The 21996-nt window shown below is 35.4% G+C and overlaps 1 protein-coding gene across 1 annotated transcript in view; it reads left to right on the forward strand.

The window, feature by feature from the left end:
* Window positions 1–21674, forward strand: part of LOC113505288 (putative phosphatidate phosphatase) — a 42251-nt gene extending 20577 nt beyond the window's left edge. The window contains exons 2-4 of the mRNA XM_026887908.1: window positions 16530–16691; window positions 17094–17270; window positions 17654–21674. Coding sequence (XP_026743709.1) covers window positions 16530–16691; window positions 17094–17270; window positions 17654–17755 — 441 coding nt within the window. The 3' untranslated portion in view covers window positions 17756–21674. The remainder of the gene's footprint in view (window positions 1–16529; window positions 16692–17093; window positions 17271–17653) is intronic.
* Window positions 21675–21996: the final 322 nt, after the last annotated feature.

Here is a 21996-nt window from a genome sequence, read left to right on the forward strand (position 1 = left end):
TAAACCTTGCAGTAAAGTTTATTTATGCCGTCTTTTCATCTTTTGTGGTAGCTCGGTACCTATTTGTAAAGCTAATCTTGACAGTTCTCCAGTAACCACCAAGACTTTATTGTGTCGAAAGCTTAAATCCACAGTTATGGCCTTCTCACTTACCATTCAAATAAACTATTCACGTTAACTCGTAACCGTCACATAAACTCCGGTTAAACTTCTTTAAACGTTATTCAAACTGTATAAAACCTCGTTCACTTAATCGACAGTTTAAATAAACTGGTTAAAGTTACCGATATCGAACACGTTAGTTCACGGTTAATTAGACGATTCCTTTTAATGGGGACAGTATGGTGCTTCTATGCTTTTAAATGACTGTCCTAATGGGCCATATGTATAACATCAAATACCATTAAGTTATAAATAATTTGGTATGCAGTGTTAATGTGAACTGTTATTGGGTGGAAGACGTTTACTGTAAATGGAAATCCTTTAATTCTTTGATATTCCAACCGTATAAAATTTAGATAAGAATCTCGAAGACTACAAACACCAAAGCATGCGTAAATTTTCACGCGACTCACTTGAAGTGGTAAAATAAGGTATATTGAAAACGACACAAAAATAATGTTTTATGTCTCTATTTCACTTTCCCTAAAAAAGATAATTCCTCAATAAACACGCGTGTAATTTATAGCCGTGTAATGCACGGACATCATTATCGGCGCTAACACAAAGGGGGCTGTCAGCGGGATCTCTTTCAGAATCACGCGTGACAACGTTTTCAATACCGTCCCTAACAATTTACCAAAGCCCAATCTTCCCATCGCCTTTCCTCACAATTGCACACCAATAACCGTTGGTCTTGTCTCTCATTCACACTCGGACCTATTTTGCCAGTCGCCCCATATTAATGTTCCATTTTAATTAAAAGTTATGACGCATCAATGTTGCCCCATGAAAATATACCGCTTCTATTGTATGCGTTGATTTGTTAGCATTCCCCCTCGCATGACCTATGCCATCCATTCTGTATTGACCCTTTGTGTTTCAGACATCCTCTTTTATTTCGATTTGATCCAGGGGTTCTATGGATGCTGGTTGAACATTAACAATGTGTGTCGGCTTGAATGAATTCTTGTCTGTCCCTCTTACACCTTTTGTGGTGTTGACGGTCATGGTTGCTTAAGGGATTAGTGGAATCACCGTGAAATTGTCCTATTTATTATTATTATTCTCGAACTTTTTCTAAACTGTTGGAGATTACAGTGTGTTTTGTGCTTTGTACAAGTTACCTGTATCATTTCTTTCATTTTTTGTTCACACCTGATATTAAGATGGGCGGATCGTAACACTCCTTCTTTTGTGCAATTTTTGTTGCTACTTTATTGTCTGTCGCTTCCTCTTATCGCGTAGGTAGGTAGTTTATTTAACAATGTCATTGCTTTAGCAAAGACATTTATTGCTGACTATATTTTGTTTCAATTCTAACTTACCTTGCAAGAGTCTATTTTTATTTAGCCCTGACAATGTAATTAACCAATTCTGCGCCTGCAGCCGTTAAAAGCTTTATGACCTTATTTCTCTTGATCATTGCTACTATTTCTGCTTAATTAACTTTAATCAAATCCAAATCGATTGTGATCTGAAACTTGAAACACGTGTTCATCTGGCCCTTAATCTTCTTGAACAAGGAACACTTGAAACCGAACGCGAGCATCTAAAACAAAAGAGACGCGGTCCCCTCACAGCTGATTGAGTGATTGTTGATGCTGCACTTTTATTACTAACAATTGAACGTGATTATTGAAAGGGGAACTGCAGTGTTAATGGTTCAACAAACGAAAATAAAAGAGCTGAGAATTGTATTGTTGGGAACAATTGTGGATTAAAACAAAATAATAAAGGCGTAAAATTTAAGACGTAAGCTTTCTTTGAAATTGAAGTACCCTGAATTTCGAAAGAGCTCACCTAATCTAACAGCTACACATGGTCTTAATTAAAATCATATTTGTTTTGGGGCTCATTTGAGTGTTTTATCTATCATAGGTGTACTGATGAAATGAAATCTTTGTTATGAAGCAGCAGAAGCCGCCAGTCTAACCAGAAAATCGCTTGATTATTTAAGAGGAACGTTATAGTACTTACTAACGTAACCCGTCTTGGCTGAATAGCAAGGCGAGTCAAACCTCAAACCACAGCTAGTAAGTTAATAAAACGGTGATGTCAAGTCAAGTTCTACAAGCTGTGTAGACCAAACACTTATTTTGTCACACCATACAAATACATCAAGTAATTTCTTCAGCCAACATTATACAGTAGACCATATATCACTGGATAGAACTCATTTCAAAATAAACCATATTGGATCGATGTAAAGGCTTTATATGTCACAGTAGCATGACTGTTGTGTGGTTGACTGTACATATGGTGAAGGTGTATTTGAAATTTGAACTTTACTGCGTTGGACTTAAAGCATTAATTGCTGGAGTAGTAAGTGTTGGTAGGTTGTATATGCTGTTGTTTCTGCTAAGAGTGTTCAATTAATGCTGGCTGATGGCCCGTTCACTAATTACGAACGGGTTTACACAAAGATTTAGGTTATGTTTGCTGTGTCAGTTCAATTGTGTATAAACAGATCGATTAACTAGCGATGTGTGATTTTATTGTGGATGTAGTTTTAATTAGGAAATTCGTGGTAATAATGTTTATGACTACCTGTTTTTCTACATTTATTTCACGTCTCTATGTGAAATTTAGAACATTTTAATTAATATTTTTGATATTATTTCTATCTTCACCGACCAACAGTGTACTCATCTTTCAGTCTTTAGTCTCAGCTATCTATACACTTAGTAGTAGTAGTATATACTTAGTCTATAAAATACAACAACTTTACTAAAAATACTGGTTAACCTACGAAAATATTACTCCACGCCAATATTGAAAAAGCAATAGCACGTTGCGCGCAAACATTCCTCCTCAATTGCTTAGAATTTTGTTTTATGAACCATTAGGATCGAAGAGCGTTTATCTAGTTCGAAATAGACTGGATTAAGATTGCTTTTCGAAATTTTTAAACTTATATTTTTATTTCATGATAGATATTTTTATGGATATGATGAGCTTACCTTGACGTACGAAGCATATGTACGTTTAGATAAATGATTAAAAGATAGAACAAACGTGGAGTGTTAAATTTAAATAAAATATTTATGATAAAATACCTAGCTTTGTCAGATTCCTTAATAATTAATATCTACTACCCACTTTGGAGCCACAGAAAAAAACTTTGATAAAAATTGTAAACCTGTAAGTTATTGTACTGTTTACTCAAGACTGGGCAAATTATAGCTGCCGTCCACACCTTCAAAAAATTGTCTTGCAATAAAGACTCCTTTAAAGCTTTATAACTTATGTGTGAAATTGGAACACACCTGGTATCTTGTCACCGAATTCAATAAGGCTTTAAACACCGCCCACCTGCCTTCGCGAACCTTGCTCTTTTATAACGACAATTGACTGCCAGCTATAAAAAACTGCTTTCTCCATTTGTATGGAAGATTTAAATACATTTTCGAAAATACAAAATACAATTCCACTTCTGCGTGGGAAGAAAAATGTTTAAGATTGAATAAAGTTAAATCTGAGCAACATAGCCAAGAAAAACAAAACAGAATCGCATTTTATACACCAGCAATTTTCTTCAAATAATCCTCACCTTATTATCCCAACTTTTTACACCTAGATCAACAATTTCTATCGATAGATTCAAAGCTCGTAATCCCATCAATATTTACATCTTGATCATAATCTGTTCCACTTTCAACTTTGCAAAAACATCTATAACAAATCGAGACAAATCGATTGTAGCTCATGTTTATCGATTTGCTTGTAAACCTCCCACACGCGCTCATTTTATTTTTGTTACCGTCACGTCTTCGAATTGTTTTATGAAATTTGAACGGCATCTATAAGTAATACAAACTTCTTGTTATTGTTTTACAATTAGCTGTTTCCTCTTGTTAACCTTGGTCGGCTTTCCTTTGTTTGTTAAAGCTGATTAGCTCATGTTGATTAGATTAGGGCGATCGTTAAAACAGTTGCTACAGATGTACTAGAGGCAATCCTACCAGATTTCACTTCGATTTTTCTGATAATAAATGAAACTAATTTCTCTCTCAGTATATTTTATGTATCTGTGGGCGCATCGTCGTTTTTTTTTTATTTATACAAAAAACAAAATTTTGCAGAAAAACGCCAAACTGCAATACAGTTTGTAAGGTAAATTAAGTAAACAATATCGCTGAGTGTCAGATTAGACAACTTCCTTAACTCAACCACAATAGTCTTGTAGATTGCCTTACAAATTGCTTCGACTGAATATACAACCTCTATGACCATAGCCAGTTTTATTCACCCAGTTATTGTCATAAATGTACCCTTTTCTAAAAGGACAGCTAGTTATAAAGTGAATGAACCTCACACTTCCATAATTTCATTTTTCTCCATCACCCCGTCAGACCACAGAGATCGTGCCACTTGAAACAAATTGAAAGATATGCTATTCAATGAAGGAAATGGGTCACTTTAATGTGTATGAACGATGGCAGTAATTGGTTATCTGTGGCGCCGCATGGAGAGGTAAACGAAACTGAGTATTGTGAATCTTTAGCTGTTACTATGACTACGACATACGACCTGCCACGTCATGAACTTGTCTTGAAGTAACACGTACTTGGAGTTCTAGGCGTGTATTAGTCAGTCTTTAATTATACCTATAAATTTTTAATTTTCAAATTTGTTTGTTTCGAGTCGTTCTCTAATGAATATTGTTATCTTATTAATAGTAAATTTCACTTCTGTATGTAATTTATACAGTAACTGTATACATCCTAGACAACACTGAGTCGCCTAGACATACTAAAAAATGTATAAAAAAATGTATCTCATCTGCGTTTTACGTTCTACCCGTTTTAACGAACATCTCCCAGCAAAAACATATATGAAAAATTTCTACCGAACAATACCCAACTATAACCAACACTCCATCACCCACAACAGGCCGTTTAGATCGTAATCACTGCTAATGTCGCTAATTCGATCCGTATTCGTATTGATCGCCCATTGAAGTCTCATTCGTCGATACCGATCGCTCGCTCCATTGTGTGGGTTTGCGTCAAACCGATTGAGGCAGACCCACTGACTGGCTATTCGCTGTTTATGCTAATGCCGCAGCTGTTTTATCATTTGTGTTACGTATTTGAATGTGGCGCTATGCTAGAGTCTGTGGACTTAATTGTAATGTGATTAAGGCTAAATAGTCCTGGTGGCCTTGCTGTTTTATGCATGGATTTAGGTAAATGCACGAAGTGCAGGTTCAATCCGAACACAGTGTGAATGTGACTTTTTCAATGTTATATTTATTTTCATTACTGAAAATCATCGTGAGAAAACCTAGATTCTAATTATTCATCTAAAAGAGCCAACCCGCAGTGAGCTAGCGCGGTGATCATTGCTCAATTTCCTTCCTTCACGGGTAGAGGCCTGTACCAACAGTGGAACGTATATGGGCTGGTATATATTTATTACTAGCTGTTGCCCGCGACTTTGTCTGCGTGGTTAGAAGATATATGTAAGTTATGACTTTTTCTTCGCTCCTATTAGTCGCAGCGTGATGATATATAGCCTAAAACCTTCCTCGATGAATAGTCTATTCAACACAAAAGGAATTTTTCAATTTAAACCAGTAGTTCCTGAGATAAGCGCGTTCGAACAAACAAACAATCAAACAAACAAACTCTTCAGCTTTATATATTAGTATAGATATTTCTTTACTTCTAGAGTACGGAGTTGTAGTCTTGGGATTGAGATTGGCTTGTCAGCATGCAGTTGTCTAGACCGCGTTATGTACAAGGTACCGGCGCCCGAGGAGGCTCTCATACAGCTGTCTGTTACACCAGCTACATTAATAACTATGTTAAACACAGACATTGCTATAATTTATGTTCGTTTTGTGCTGTAAACATTTAAGCTATAAGTGGTATAACCAAGGTTATCGGTGAAGATATATTGACTGCACGGGTAGCCGAGTGGTTGAGGCTATCACGCCAAACACACTCAGCGAGACGTGTCGCGGGTTCGATCCCCGAGTAAGACACACCTCATACATAGACATATTGATTCATTATGCACCAGAGTACGTAAATTAATCTATATCTTTAAACACTTACGCAAGATTGCAGACTTTAATCTAATTCGCCAGGTGTATATGGCTTTGTGCCAATCCATTCTTACCTACTGCATAGACTCATGGGGTGGTGCATCTAAATCTATTATCTTGCCCCTAGAACGTGCTCAAAGAGCAATCCTAAAGGTCGCCACTTTTCGTCCTTTCAGGTTTCCTACTCACCAGTTATACAGGGAATGCAAAGTACTTACAGTACGCCAGTTATTTATTCTACATATAGTACGACTCCAGCATACTGAAATTGGTTTCAGCCCGGTACCTTCCGGCAAGAGAAGAAAGGATTTAGTTTGCACTAACCCACAAACGCAACATGCTTTTACTAACAGATTTTATTTATTTCAAGGACCCTATTTATATAACAAATTTAACAGGCTACTTAAGGTATATAGTGTAAGCTTAAATAGGTGTAATAGAATGGTAACAGAATACTTACAGTCCCTCAATTACTCAGATACGGAAAAATTGCTAGAAATATTACAATAAACTGTTTAGCTTAGAAATTATAATAATAAGTACAGGTAATGTAATCAGGACAGCTTGTCCTGCTTAGTCTTTTATAATACAATTAAGTGATAGAATTACATTAAAATATCCATCAATCATTTTTCTGCACTGATAACCCGAAACACAGGTTTAAAACAAACCTAGTTCGGGTGTCCCTATATTATCTTTATACCATCCTTCTCGTATATTATTATGTTTTGGTGTAGATTAACTCCTATGATTATAACTATTAAGATATTTTTACTGGTTTTACATCCGAGTCATTTGTATTCGTACATGTATTTAAGTAATGTGAACTATGTTTTTAATAAATATATTTTTAATTTTTTTTAATTTTTTAATACATATAGGAAAGAGTGGTTTCATCAACACCGTGCTTAAAATGTTCTCTTTATATATAAAAATGAATTGCTGTTCGTTAGTCTCGCTAAAACTTGAGAACGCCTGAACCGATTTGGCTAATTTGAGTCTTGAAATATTCGTACCAGTTCAGGGAAGATTTGAACGGTGAAAAAATCCGGGAAAATTGCGCCAAAGAAAAAAAAATACTACGCGGGTGAAACTGCGACAAACAGCTAGTAATAAGTACCTAGATAAGTAATAAATGAATATCCAGTAAACCACATAACTCCACATATAACTAAAGCCCTCACATGACTACGACTAATTCTGTACCAATCTAAGCATTTCTCACATATTTCTAATACATTTAGTTACGGCACTCGCCTCTAATAGCATGTCGTGATCTTAATCTACGCGTTTAGGAACAGCTTTTACTTTAATTCCGCATACTTTGAACAGGGTTATGTAGGTGCATGGTAAATCACAGGGCAGTGACGGGTTGAGTGAGATTCAGAACGTTACTTGGGTGTAAATGGGAGTGATGTATGCAACCCTTGGATTACGTACTTCTTAGATTTCTGTTTGAACCGAGCCATGAATGGACTTATAAATTTAAAGTGTTTGAATTTATGTCGTTTTTGTATAGAATAGGAAAACTGGTATCCGAATGGATATGGTATCTTCTTTTCCGAGTCGATGGTTGACTTAATTCAGTACTAATCTTGATTTTAAAAGTGGCCAGGCTTATTCAAAGCAATGATTTATTTAATCACAATACAAACAGTTGAAATGTTAAAAATATTTGACGTTTCACAATATTCCTGATAATAATAAATTCTAAAGCCACAATAAGTATATTTTACTGTCCAAATGCATAGTAACATCACAACACACGCCTCATACATGGCCGGCGGGCGGTCCGCACGTTAATACCGGGATTCACCACACTGCACGGCCGGCTGAATCAATTTAACATGGCGTTAGACTTGGACCAGCCGATAACACCACAATTTGCACGATAAATCCTCACTCGGACAACCTACTACCATATTCCGAAATAAAACGTTGCACCTGTAAAAGCGAGAACACAATACACTGCGTAGAGCGACATCTCCCTCCCACAACGACGATAAATCTTACTTGCATAGTTGTTGGTGAGTCCACGATCTCTATCAAGAAATATTTCCTTCCACTTAGATAAGTACGAGATTGAAGGTCCGATATGTCCGTAATGATAGTTCTGGCGAGTAATTATAAGTGAAGTACAAGGAAAAGGTGTTTGCAGGTAAGTGCTTCGTGGGTGTAGAAAATGACCTCATTATATTTGTAGAGACTCCGAAAACTAAAGCTGCTATGATCCAGAGTCCAATGGCCGGCACAAACGGTCAAAGAGCTGAGTTTTAATAGTTAAAGCCAACTTTTGACTCTAACAATTGCTTAGGTACTTAAACTCTTTTTTTTGTTACCGCTGCAGCAGAAATCCAAGCACTATGAAAATTTAAACAGTCCTGCTATTACGGTTATGAGATACGATACAGCCTGATGACGAATTGACGGAAACACAGCGGAACCTCAGTAATAGAGTTCTGGTTTTAACCCTTTGGGTACGAAACCTTTCAAAAATTTCCGGATGTAAGACCTAGTCACTTGTACTCAGATGTCGGTAAAGACGATTACTCTCGCTGTTAGGCCCACATTCAACCTTCACGTATGCATGCGGACCGTACCGGTCGTGACAGAACATCAATATCTATCAATATCGTGGCGACGCACGCAGACACGGCTTGTTTCCGATAATTGATGCGCTGACGTTACGCCGCCAATGTAGGTGACCAGGGACGGACTCTGCTGCGTTTATTATATTTACATATTTTTAAATTACATCATAAAAGTAAAAAGTTAACTTTCGCTTAGCTGTTAGGATACCGTGCCTAGTAAGAGAACGTAGAGAGAGAATACGGAACTCTATTTCTAAGATACCGCTGTCTGTCACCAGGTGTAATCTCATAACCGTGGTTGCTAAGTAGCGATTCATAAATTGTATGACTATGTACGGAAGCTATAGTATCCTGAGGTCGTCTCGCACTTGACCACTTTTATAGTACCTTCAAAGCATTAAAACTACTCTTGATGTGTTATATGCGAACAAGTCAAGTCATTTCATAATTTATTCTAACAAGGAACATGATGCATAAGGAATTTAAAAAACTCGAGCACGTGCTAAATGTTATAAATAACTCAGCCGTGAAATTATCACGTAACAAAACGGTGAAAAAAACATTACATAGAAAAACATATCTGGATGCATTAATTATATTAAAACGACAGATCCCGTGACCCACCGCCACGCTTCATGGCATCACATAAACGTCACTAGCTTCCAACATGGCTTCCACGGCCGTATGATTTCGTCACGGTAATACTTTCGCCGTTACAGGTAATGTAATGCAAATTGAACGTAATTTAATATGTTAATTTATTAAGCTGCCAGTTAATTGCCGATTAACTAATCGTTTTTATAAGCTTCTAGTAAACTAAGTTTTTTATGAGTTGAAGAAACGAATTATTTAGATTATTTATAGGTTGTGGCTAGTGGCATTGATTGTAAATAAATAGGCGTGAAATTCTTTAATAAGCTGTAGAAAATAGGAAGTGTTACTCAATGAGTAAAGTTCTGAAGTTTCTGTAATCATGTTTTTCTAAAGCACCAGTAGATTTTCGACTATTACTCGGTACGTACAAAACAATGTGCAATTTTTCACCTTTTAAAATAAAGTGAATACTTAAAAAAATAACTTATGTATTGTTTTTTTAAGGATAAATTGTCCGCAGTATGAAGAGTTATAATTTCTTTCATTACAAGTGCTCAGTTTCTGTTAAAAATTACTTAACATTATACCTTATTATTTTACTATCCTATTCCATCCCTGTACAAATGGTCACGACTGTAGTACCACCGTCGAAGCTCACCGCTTGCATATTAAACGGTTCCGTACAAGTACAATACAAAATTGATTCCCTTTCACGTCTGACGTTCCCGAAACTGTTACTGTGTCAATATATTCTGCGAGAAAACGGTAATTGTTAATGTTCGTCTTTTTCGGTTTCGCACCTTTAAAGGAAAGAGGATCCCTTATAAGATCTCAACGTTGTTTTATTAAATTATATGTTGACAGGTACGACGAGATTTATTATCCCATTAATATATTAACTTGAAAGTTTGTTGGGATGGATAGATGTTTGCCTCTCTTTCACACAAAAACAACTGGATCAATATGGACGAAATTTAGTATTACCAGAAATAGTATAACCTGGATAGGAAGTTAACAACATAGGATAGATTTTATCCCTATTTTATGTTCCCGTCGCATTATCGCTTTTTAGCAACCGAAGCCGCTGGCCATAGCTAGTCTTTTATTAACAATCATCAGGTCATTAATTATTGCATTAATGTCGACTTTTTCAATTATATACTTAAAACATTTGTAGTTGTTTTCAGTCAGATTCATTCAATAAATTAACTCGGATCTCAATTAGCAATCAATTTAGCCTCTTATTCATAATTACACTAATAATAACTTTTTCAGATGAAGGTAACGATTATAACTATTATTCACTTAGTATAATATAGTGCTTGCGTCGAGCAAGCGAGACAGTGGAATATATTGCTGGTAGCGGTATCTCACCTCCACAAAAGCTTAACTTCTGTTTGAAGAAGTCATAATACAGGCATCCTCCCATTCAGTAATCTACAACTGCCCAGTTTTATGTGTATAGCTATTTAAGCACCATTTATCGGGGACCTGCGAGCTTATCTGTAACTCCTAGTATTTGCGTATCAACAAACCATTCAATGAATATTATGATATTCCTGTACAATTTATACCAATTAATTATAATCTAAGTCATATTCATTAACGAAGTGGGTACTTATATCGGAGCTTACTTTTAATGGTTCAGATAACAATAAAACTGTCTGTTGTTAAAATTTATTTGAATAATTTTAAAATACGCCGCCATCCTTCGTTGCACCACTGTCAAAATATATCTAACCACTATTAGTAGTGTCACTTGTAGCGATGACAGGATTTTAGTTACACCCCATAAAAATCGTTTGTGGTATCTTTACGTGTGAATGTTAGGCACTGATCTTCTGAAACAGTTCGACTGATTAGAATGTTTCTTTGAAAATGTTTGGGTGGCGAGGAAGGTTTGTGTTATTTCAAGGCAAAGAATAATGGAATAATTTTATTATTTGTCTTTCAGTCATACTTCGTTTAATATCCTAAATAACAACGTCTACCGGGTCCCCTAGTACTATAAAGATACCTGCTTGATAAAATAAATTTCGGAGTCTCTTTAGCCCAGTCGTAAATTACGTTTAATCAATACCGTCGATGCTGTGTGTGGTTAACTTAACATTAAAATTACTGCCAGCTATAAAAACGGTCGCCCTTATCTTATAATGCATGCAGCGTCAACTTGCGAAGTCGATAATGACAAAATTGACCGCTATCGAAGAGCGAAAGTCGAGCCTGCGCCTGCGCATAAAACTGTAATATCTTACATTAACATTTTCACAGCTCGGTCGCTAACGATTATGTGACGTCATAATTTAACATGGAGAATTAATTCGTGTAATACAACCATGTAAATGCCTGGTGTTTGTATGGATAAAGACGTTTTCGAAAGTTCGGTGTAATTTCGAAGTTATGGATACTTTGCTACAGAATTTGGTGATTTGCATGTAGTTACAAAATACTTGTTTTTATTATTAAGCTTTCATCTTCACGCCGTATTTATTTATGAAATCACAAATTATGTGTAAAAAAACCGGTCAAGCGCGAGTCAAGATCTTAACACTGAGCTTACTTAAATATCCTACAGAAACTAAATTTGCATTTAACTAATAATTAATCTCCTATCCCCATTAATAAACAAACCATCTTTTTATTTTTTATTCTATCGGCACTAGAAATCTACCTGTTGTGATATTGTCAACTGTCCATCTCGGTTCATGATATAAAGCCTAAGCAAACGGACAGATAGCGAGCTATAGCAATAGGGCTCCGGGTTGTCCTTTGAGTGAACCCTAAAAAATACCTCGTTTATGAATACACTCTACAGTTAGCAATTATTTTAACACGTACCTACACATCCTTATTTATAAATGCGATCTACGATCACCTCAGTATACTCTTGTAAAGTTAAAAAAATATTTTATCTCTATCATCATCATATAGTATTAAAACAAATATGGTATTGAAACGGTCATCAAAATTGTACTAATTATAGTTCGGCGCTCGTAAACATTCGATCCAGTCTTCAATAGCCCTTCAAACCGCTTCACAGGGCCATTTCCACACCATTTCTCACCTGCAGAAACCAATTAAAATTTACATACACCATTTAAAGTTCTACGTTAAAAGAACCAAAAATCAATTTTGAACGACGCCTATTTCTATACTGCATTCTCACGCGACTTTGGTAAATGGTAACTTGTATAGTTGTTAAGTCAATGAGAATGGTAACTACTTGCCTTAGGCATCGCGGCAGCCCGCCACGGTAATCACTGAATTACCAAACAAGTTTTGTATGCGAAACGCGGAAAATAAATACTTTACCTCGTAAAATGCTGCGCTAAAAAGAATGTGCTTTATTTATTGTGTGTTAAGGGCATGTTTCGATGGTGATTTGTTTATTTTTGTTTTTTTTAAGGTTTCGACGATCATGTTATGCAGTGTTTAATGAATAAGTACCTTACTCTGAAATTGTTTATCAATACTTCGATTAAGCAATTTGGTCTCCGAAACTTTATTTGATAATACAACTGATAACGTTTGTTCAATTTGAATTTCAAGAAAATAAAACAACTCACCAATATGCATTTAATAGCCTACGGGCAAACCAAAGGACAATTTAAGTTTTCTCTAGTTACATGCGTTTGATACAACCGATATTTAATTTTGACAGACTGTTCATTGAGAAAGGTTTTATCATGACCAGGACACAAGACCAAAGAAGAAAAAGATATAGGTTTACAAAAAAGGTGATAGACCAGCCTTAATACAACCTTGTTTTTAGGCCAGTGAAGGGTCCACTTGATTGGATGATTGACTGCCCGTGCACGCTGAAAAAATATACAAAAACCACTTAACGTCGTGTTATCGAGATTGTAAACAGAATTATGGATTTCCAATATTTATGAGAGTTTATATTGACGGAGTACACTAAAACAATTTTACTAGGGTTCATTGCGATGATAACATTATTATTATATATCATGTGTTAGGTTGCGTCTCAATCACGGATACGAAGCGAGGGATGAGTATAAGACTCCTAGGCCGGCTCAATTGACTTTCACAAACTTCAATTGAAGCATAACCTTTTTAAAACCCATTCCAAGCTTCTCAACTATTAATAAATACCCAGCAACTTTTCACTACTTAACCTACCTGTTTCCACACTTATTTTCTCTGTATGTATATTAAATAGCCGCAAGTGTCCAGCACGATTTGTTTCGCATTGTTTTAGTGCGCTGTTTCGTTTGTGTCTTTAACTTTATGGCTAAAGGCAGGTTGTGACAGTGGCCGGAGACGGCGAGAGTTCACATTGTGGCCACTTCAATGAATAGCTGTATGTTTACGTAACACGCCTTGTTTATGCAACTTGTGTTTAACTGTGTTTATTATGTTAAAAAGGTGCAATATGCAAATAGGTTGGATATGTTTTTTGTTTTTTGAAAATCGATATCGAATATGACATCGACAGTATTTTACTAGCTAAATACCGATATATTTAGTCAGTCCGTAGAAAAGTTAAATTCGAAATGAATTATTCAAAACGTTGCACAGTATTCAATATCTCAATTTCATGATTTATTCTTTCATAAATAATAATTCTGATTTGCTTTCATTTACATTTTCTGTCTTAAAGTTCTTGAAAGATGGTCCCAGTCAATAGCGAAATTCAATCTTAAATATCAAAAACTATGATAGCAATAAGTTGGTAGATAATTTACAACCTAGGCAATTAGTGATCGGTGCCATTAGGCCAAAGAATACTTAAGTTTTTCTTTTTACCATATAAAGTGGTACATTTAAAACGTAGCAACGACAAAGAATCAAGGCTATAATTTAACTATTAAAATACACTTAAGAAAATTTCTTGCAAAGAATAGGCGCTAGTCTTTTTTTTTAAACTTTAAGTATAAGGTGAAGCTACATTTAAACGACGCGAATAATATCTTGTGACGTAATACATTGCCGAGTCTTGTAGCTGTTGTATCAAAAATTATGTACCATTGCCAGCAATGTATGGAAACTTGCACGATACTACGTATTTCTCGTGCGATTGAAATCAGCTTTAAGTAAAAAATACATACATTCCCTTAGGCGGCCGTCAGTCAGAAGATTGTTTTTAAGCGAATAATATTAATTGTCGGACAATTTACAATGTCTTGTGAGGCTGACCCGCCCCGCGGCAGTAATTGGTGTGTCGTTCGGTTCTCCATCAAATGGTTTACGATATGTACGTAATTGTTTATTCGTCGACAAGATTTTTATGTTGTTTATTTACTGTTTATATGAAGTTCTTTTATAAACTGTGTGGCTGATTTAAATCGACTAGTACGAAGAAAAAAAAACTCGCGTTATATATCCCTATACGCAACTTTTAACTTAACCTAAACCCACCCGTGTCAACCCGTCTAACCGGGGCCCTGGTAGTCTGTATCTCCTAGGTGAAAATACAGTATGATTTCGTAAAGATACCCGTGTATCATTCTTATACGAATGCCCATAGACAACAATTAGCTGCGATCACTATGCACAGAAAACCGTGAAATCGCGTAATACAAGTTTATTATGAGAATATTACCGGCACATAAGTACTGATAGTTTATTGATACGTTGCCAATCCGTAGCAACTTAACAGTTTCTCCTTAATTGACTTGTTTCGCGTACGTGAATATTAAAAGCCAAGAATATTAAATACTGTTTTCTTACTCAAACTGGTCGGTTCAATCTCGGAGTAATTTTGTCTATCAAGATTTTGTAAGCGAAGCGGAATTTTACGACTTCATGCACTTCATAGGATCCCCGCATAGCAAGCATTGGTGTGATCCTGGAATACTTGTCCTGTGGAATGCCGAGTCTAGGTGTCTTGTGTATGTGACTTGAATATTTGTGAAACTACCACGACAGAAGGATTAGATTTCGTAGTGCGGGAGCCGTATCAAAAGAAAAAAAACTATGCGAATTAAAATGGCAAAAGCATTGGCTGAAAGTAATGACTTTTTTGGTTTCAGAATGTTAAGATAATACGCTTTTGTGAGAGTTCTTAACAAGAGAACAGTAAATGTAAAAGATGATACGCCAGATTAATATGTTCCTAGTAGTAACAAAAAAAAACATACTTCTATAGATAAAAGAAGTTACTTCGGGAAGCTTGAACGATGTATTGGACCGTGAGTCAACAATAAATACACAGATCCAGCTATTTCCAATCACTTGAATACCAAGTGCTGTTGTACCTATCACCACAAAGATTTAAAATGACGACAAGAATAGGCTTCGCGCGTGAAATTGTTTTATAAAACAAGTTTGTGCGAACTTAAACCGGTTTGTCTGGATGTGTTCCCTGATTGTTTTATATCTTGTTTACTTTTAGCAGGTATTCGATTACCGTTGTTTCCGCCATGTTATAGTCTTGCCGTTGTCATATTTGGGAAAATGGTTTTTACATACATACGTGCCAAAAAGTATTGCATATATACTAATTAGGGTGTGTTGTTATGCAATGAGGATGCAAAGCCAGTTTCCCTTGTTACTTTGAAATCCTGTTACAACACAAAATGTTCAACATTAAATTCCATTATCGCTTAAATTTAGTTGATTACAGCAATATTCTTAGTTTCATAAAAAAAACTGATAAAACCTAATAGAGTGCCTTTAGAGATGTAATCTTTTTTGTTAAGTTAACAAATATTGTATTTCAGACCATGTTAGCATGCATTGTCTTATATTTCACAAGTTTCAAGACATATTCGTAAAACAATAGCATCTGTTCTGGTTTAAAAGTAAAGAGAAAGTTTGTCTAACCATAACTATAGCAAGTGCATGTAAGTGGCAAGAGTTGATAAAATGACGAATCGCTACAACAGATTTTGACTGTGTCTATTCTTTACTGATCTCCATAAGACCTAATAGGTCCATGGGGGTAGGGTTCCAAATGCGCAAAAAATCTGGTGAAAATTACTCTTAGTCCTCAAGTTTTCAGTATATAGCTTCTCAACTTTGAAGTGTTTAACGATTTATTTATAGTTAATCTAGTCAAATATACAGCAGCGGCGTCAAGTCCATCACTTACAATTGTCCTTTACCCATTCCTTTGTCATATCCATTAGAACCATTTTACTCAACTCTCCTTTCCATCTTTCCAGGTATGTCGACCAGATATCGACTGCTCGCTGCCGTCGAACAAGTGGCGCTACATCGAGACCTTCACGTGTCTCGGGGAGAATGAGAAGCTGAAGAAGGAGATGAGACTGTCCTTCCCGAGTGGGCACTCGTCTTTCGCAGCATACACTATGCTGTACTTCTGTGTAAGTTAAAATAAGTTTTGATGTAGCTATAGACTTTAAAAGACTGAGGAGCGAGAAGGGACATGGCCTAGAGCGACATCTTGCTTCCTCATATGTCTCAGAAACTGTTGTATTTAATTACAAATCATATTTTGGAATTATTATTTTTGCCGTTGAAGGCTCCTCAATTTGTCTTTGTTTTTTTTATTCTACCACTTTCTCTTGACGTGGTAATCGTCAATTCTTGGCAAAAAGTCTATTATAATGCCCCTACCAAGCTGGTAAATGGATAACAGACTATTGTTTACTTGTAATAAACTAAATGAATTTACGTATTGCGACGTTTTTGATCGTTTTTGATCCTATGGACCAAATGTGTGTCATGGAAAGGTTTGAACTTTACAATAAATTCTTTTGGAACAGATGTACCTACAGAAGCGCTTCACCTGGCGCGGCTCGAAGCTGGTCCGCCACGGCATCCAGTTCATCCTCATCATGATCGCGTGGTACACCTTCATGACCAGGGTCTCGGACTACAAGCATCACTGGAGCGACGTCCTCGCTGGCTGCAGTATTGGACTGCTCTATGCTATTGTTATTGTAAGTATAAAATCTGGACTATTCTTAAACTGAAGCTTAGATACTAAGGTCAAAATGGAATGAATATATTTAAATTTTCAATTTCTTGACCGGTACGGGATGCACATAAGCTCGGGATACCGCTCGTTTAAGTCATTTTAACTAACTACTTATGATTTACCTGGTGAAACTGTGTTCGTGGTTTTGCGGGATTACTATGAAACCGCAAAAACGTGGATCACTGACAGTCCAATTCCAACTGACACCGCCATCATTTTGCCTTTTAGATTGGTAGTTGATCTTACTTCTTATAAGCGGTTAACATTAGCTCATAGCGCTCTACTTAGAAACTTAACATTACCTGTTCCTGACATTTCGATCCTACAACTTCCATTTCCTTACAGTTCTCGTTCGTATCGAACCTCCGCAAGACTCCTCGCTCCCGGCAGCTGTCCCACGAGGCTGAGCTGCGAGCCACCAACGGGAACACCCGCGTGCAAGTCTGACAGTCATCTCCCACCAGCTCCAGATGTGAAAGCGATGCAGAGGAACTATGATACGAACAGCCAACTGTCTCGTGGATCTCTCATGAGTACATCGACGCATGTAGGATCCCGCGAGAACAGTCTCAGTGCCCTTTACCAAGTGAGTGACCTTTAGTGGTGACTTGTGAACTTAGATAATGGTGAAGCATTGATGGATGTTAATAGGTCAGTAAGTTTTTCGGTGTAAGAGAACTGTTTTAACGTTAAAGTGGATGTATTTGGATAGTTACCGGATACTTAGATGGAACTTGATTGTGAGATGTTTTGGAGGTTTATCACCTCTTAAAGTAATGCTGTTGAATTAGTTGCCTTGCACTTTACGGTGTCAATCAGCATCTTGCTTCCACAAAGACAAAATCTCACTCTGAGAGTCAGATGTAGGCTACACCTTAAACTAATTTAAGGTCTAGTCCACATCTGATTAGGCTCAGTATGAAACTTCTCAACGTCCTACAATCAAGTTAAATGTATGAAGTCTTAAAACCATGACAGTTATAGCTTCAGTAACAGCTAAGCGAGTAGTACAATCTTCTTTTGCACCAGCTAAATCAGGAAAAGGGTTATCGACTAGAACTCATGGTTTTAAACCTTCATATTTCTTAAGTACTTCCCAATCAGTGCATTTTATATTCAAAGTCAAAAAGTGAAATCTGAATTCTTGTTGTGAACGTGTTATATATTTATTTTGGGTTTTTAATTAATACGCTTCTTTGAATGTTATCAGATAATTATATTTATGATATTACTATTAGATATTTAGATACGTTACAATCACGTTATTTGAATAGATCGCACTTTTAAATTTGTAAAATAATTATGAACTGGACTGAAAAAATACATATAAAAAAACTTTTAGGTTCTTTTATATGTAATTTTTCGGGTATTTTTAATTAAGGAGGAGGGTGATATCTTCCTCGCATGAGTACAATCGAGAGATGTTAAGAAGCTGTGAAGCTTTGTGTTCTCTGGTAGTTTGGAAGACAGGGCAGCTATTTTGTAATATAAGCATCAATATACTTATAATTTAGAGTAATTGTTATACAATATGTTTTAACAGAACTAAGTCGAAATAAAAAGAGCTTTCGTCAATGGATATGTCAACATAAGAAAGACATTTTGATTCCGCAAAAATGTTAAGTTAGGTCATGCAAAATATAGGCAGCTAATGAAAAATTTATATGAGCAGCCAAATCATATCAGCCCTTTAAATCTTTTTATAGCTTAATGGCAAGACTGGGATGGGGACTGCCAAGTCAGAAGTCTCGAGATCGATCCCAAGGCACTTAAGGCTAGCTTTGGCTGGCAGATGCCTAGTCGCTGTAACCGAAAATTAGTCCGAACATTAATATCATGTTAGTTATAGGCAGCTTAGTTCTTATTTGAGGAGAGCATGATTTTTCTCTACAAAATTTTTCCTATCCATTAACGAGGTGTTTTAGATGATCGCCGTGGTCTGTTTAAACATGCTGTATAAAACATTAGGAGGATTGTGCAATGTTGTATAAAGGTATATAACAAATGTATATAATATTATATTATTGGGTACTATAAGTATTGTTACAGTACTTTGATTTAGTTTTAAGATATATTTAACTCGAGCCGATTGGATCTGGCTTTCGGCAGCTAAGTTATTTTAAGTGTTTGAATCGGCTTTTGTTGGCTGGGTCGACTTTCGTTGACTTAAGTCGGCTTCGACTTTTAGCGTTTGTTGCGTGTTTTAATGTTAACCCCGACTGGCTTTGAGGTTTTTGAAGCCTCATTTTTTTGATACGTATAAGTAAATATTGACTCGCAGATAATTCGCTAAATATTTTTCTTATATTTTAAATGTGAATTTATTACGTTGATATTATTTCGAAAATGCTTGGTCCTATATATATTGTACAGTTGTAAACAGAACTGGGTTTTGATATGTATTGCTAGCCCAAAACTAAAATGGGTGAAAAATCAGCGAAAATCGTTGTAAGTGTTAACATTAATGTACATATTTTAAAAAGTACAATTTAACTTGGTATTTTTCATTCGCTATTATTGTTCTTGAAGCACACTTTTCAGATAAACAGTATGCTATTGCTACAGGTTCACTTTAAGGGCAATTTTCAAACTGCAGTTTTTTAAGATAAACTGCAGTTTTAAAATAGCTGCATGAAAATAATACGGCTGATTTTAAGTTTTTGTCTATATAAGAGTGCATTTAATGCAGTTTTTAATAAAAAAGAGGTAAACTACGAGTCGACTTTATGCCTATTTGCAGCCAACTTAACGAACACTACTTAGTTAAAATTAGGTAAAAAATGCTTCCTTTCAAACAGTCAAATATAATGCATCTTTTAAAATAATAATTAAGTCAGTAAGTACATAAGGAGTTTTATTTTACGTTGTACAGTAATTCAATCATTTGTTGTAATACTTAAAGAATAATCGACCTTGTGACCCCAAGTTTAAGGTTTATTTTCGACTTTCTGCAGTTTTACTGCTGATGTTTGGTTTACTGTATTACTGTAATATGAATTTCTTTTTAAGTTATATAGTTGCACATTTTTATGTGATAGTACAACTTATTTTAAGGTAATTTTATGAAAATATCACATGTATATTGTTTTTTTTCCAAATTGTTATGAATTTTAAAACTATGTTCTACAGCTTGAGTCAATTGTGTCAAGGGAAAGCAAAGGAGACTATATTTTTTATTTATTTATTTGATGAACTAGGCTTTTGTCTGAAAACTTCTAAAAATTATTGGATTTTAGTAATTCTCTGACAAAGTTAACACACCTATTTTTCATATTTTTTTTATAAAAACCATTTATTTTATTCCGTAGGTGAAATTACTTTAGTAAAGAATTTTTTTATCTAAATCACTCCAATTTAATGTGTAATTCAAAGCCTTAAATTCTACTTTAGATTGGATGCAGGGCTGCATGAACTAACACAGAATTTGAATCTTTATTAAAACCGATTAAAGTCTTAAATTGAAAGCTTGACAACGTTGACTTACTGTAGATATAGTGACACTGTAAAATACAAAAGTAAATATTTATTCGCAGCTCATTTATTAATGTTAGTCTCGAAGACAATTGTAACGTATTTTTTTATACTGTGATATAGGCGTTTTAATGGAAGGAAACAAAGATCTGGGGCCTGTCATGTCTAAAGTGAGATTCTGCAGATGTGAAACTGAGACGGCGCTCTATACAGTGTATAATGGCGTCTCTATTTCAGAATTGCAACTTTCTTATTTCAAGGACTGTATTGCCCCCTGAGGTGTTTATGGATGGTTGGTCGATTGTAATAACTGCCACTGGATTTTCGAACTTATTGTCTGGAATATAAGGTCTTAAAAAATACATTCTACCTACTCAAAAATAACAGAGATGTCATAATACTGATTAGTAACAATTTATTTATTTATATCAAAAATTTAGTACAACAGTTTAGCTGACATACACACGTTCACTACTTTGACTTTGCTTTTATTGTGAAGGCATTAAGGTTCATTTTTGCAACCCTTTATCCATAATGTTTAGGCAATACTTCGTTTATTATACTATTTGGAGATTTATTGTAAATCCTGCTCTATCGACTAATCATCTGTTTCCTCATACAAATACCCATAAAGAATTAGTTTTAGGTCCAATTAGGTGCTAGATAAGTGTAATATAGTATAAACTTTATTTTTACTCCTAGTGACATCAATGTCAAGTTTTAAACATATTTTTAAGAGAATGACTTGTTTATAATGTTTTTTTATGTATAATAGAACTTTAAACGCACTGCCTTTAGATATCTTGATGTATTCTAGCTTTGAGGCAGCTATTTATTTACTTTTTTTTTAAATGTGGTTAAAAGTTTATAAAGCATAATAAATCTGTATAAAGTGTTCATTCTTTCTCTATGGAATTCCAAAACCCAACTCCCAAGTCTAATAAATCTTTTTGAAAATGTAATTTGAAATAAAAACATGAAAATAGGAACAAATAAAAACTACTGATCCAAACTAGATAAAATTAAAAACATCAACAAAATCGTTTCATCCAGTCCAGAGATCTGAGGTAAAAAAAAGAAAACGCAGACGAATTGACAACCTCTTCCTCTTCGAAGCCGTTGAAATTGGAGCCAACACTGCCATCTATTGAAGCTTTCAAGAAGGCGGACAGCAACCATGCATAAAATACTTCTGTATTCAAAACACAGATGGCGCT

This window comes from Trichoplusia ni, chromosome 25, assembly GCF_003590095.1.
Source record: "Trichoplusia ni isolate ovarian cell line Hi5 chromosome 25, tn1, whole genome shotgun sequence".
Classification (NCBI taxonomy): domain Eukaryota; kingdom Metazoa; phylum Arthropoda; class Insecta; order Lepidoptera; family Noctuidae; genus Trichoplusia; species Trichoplusia ni.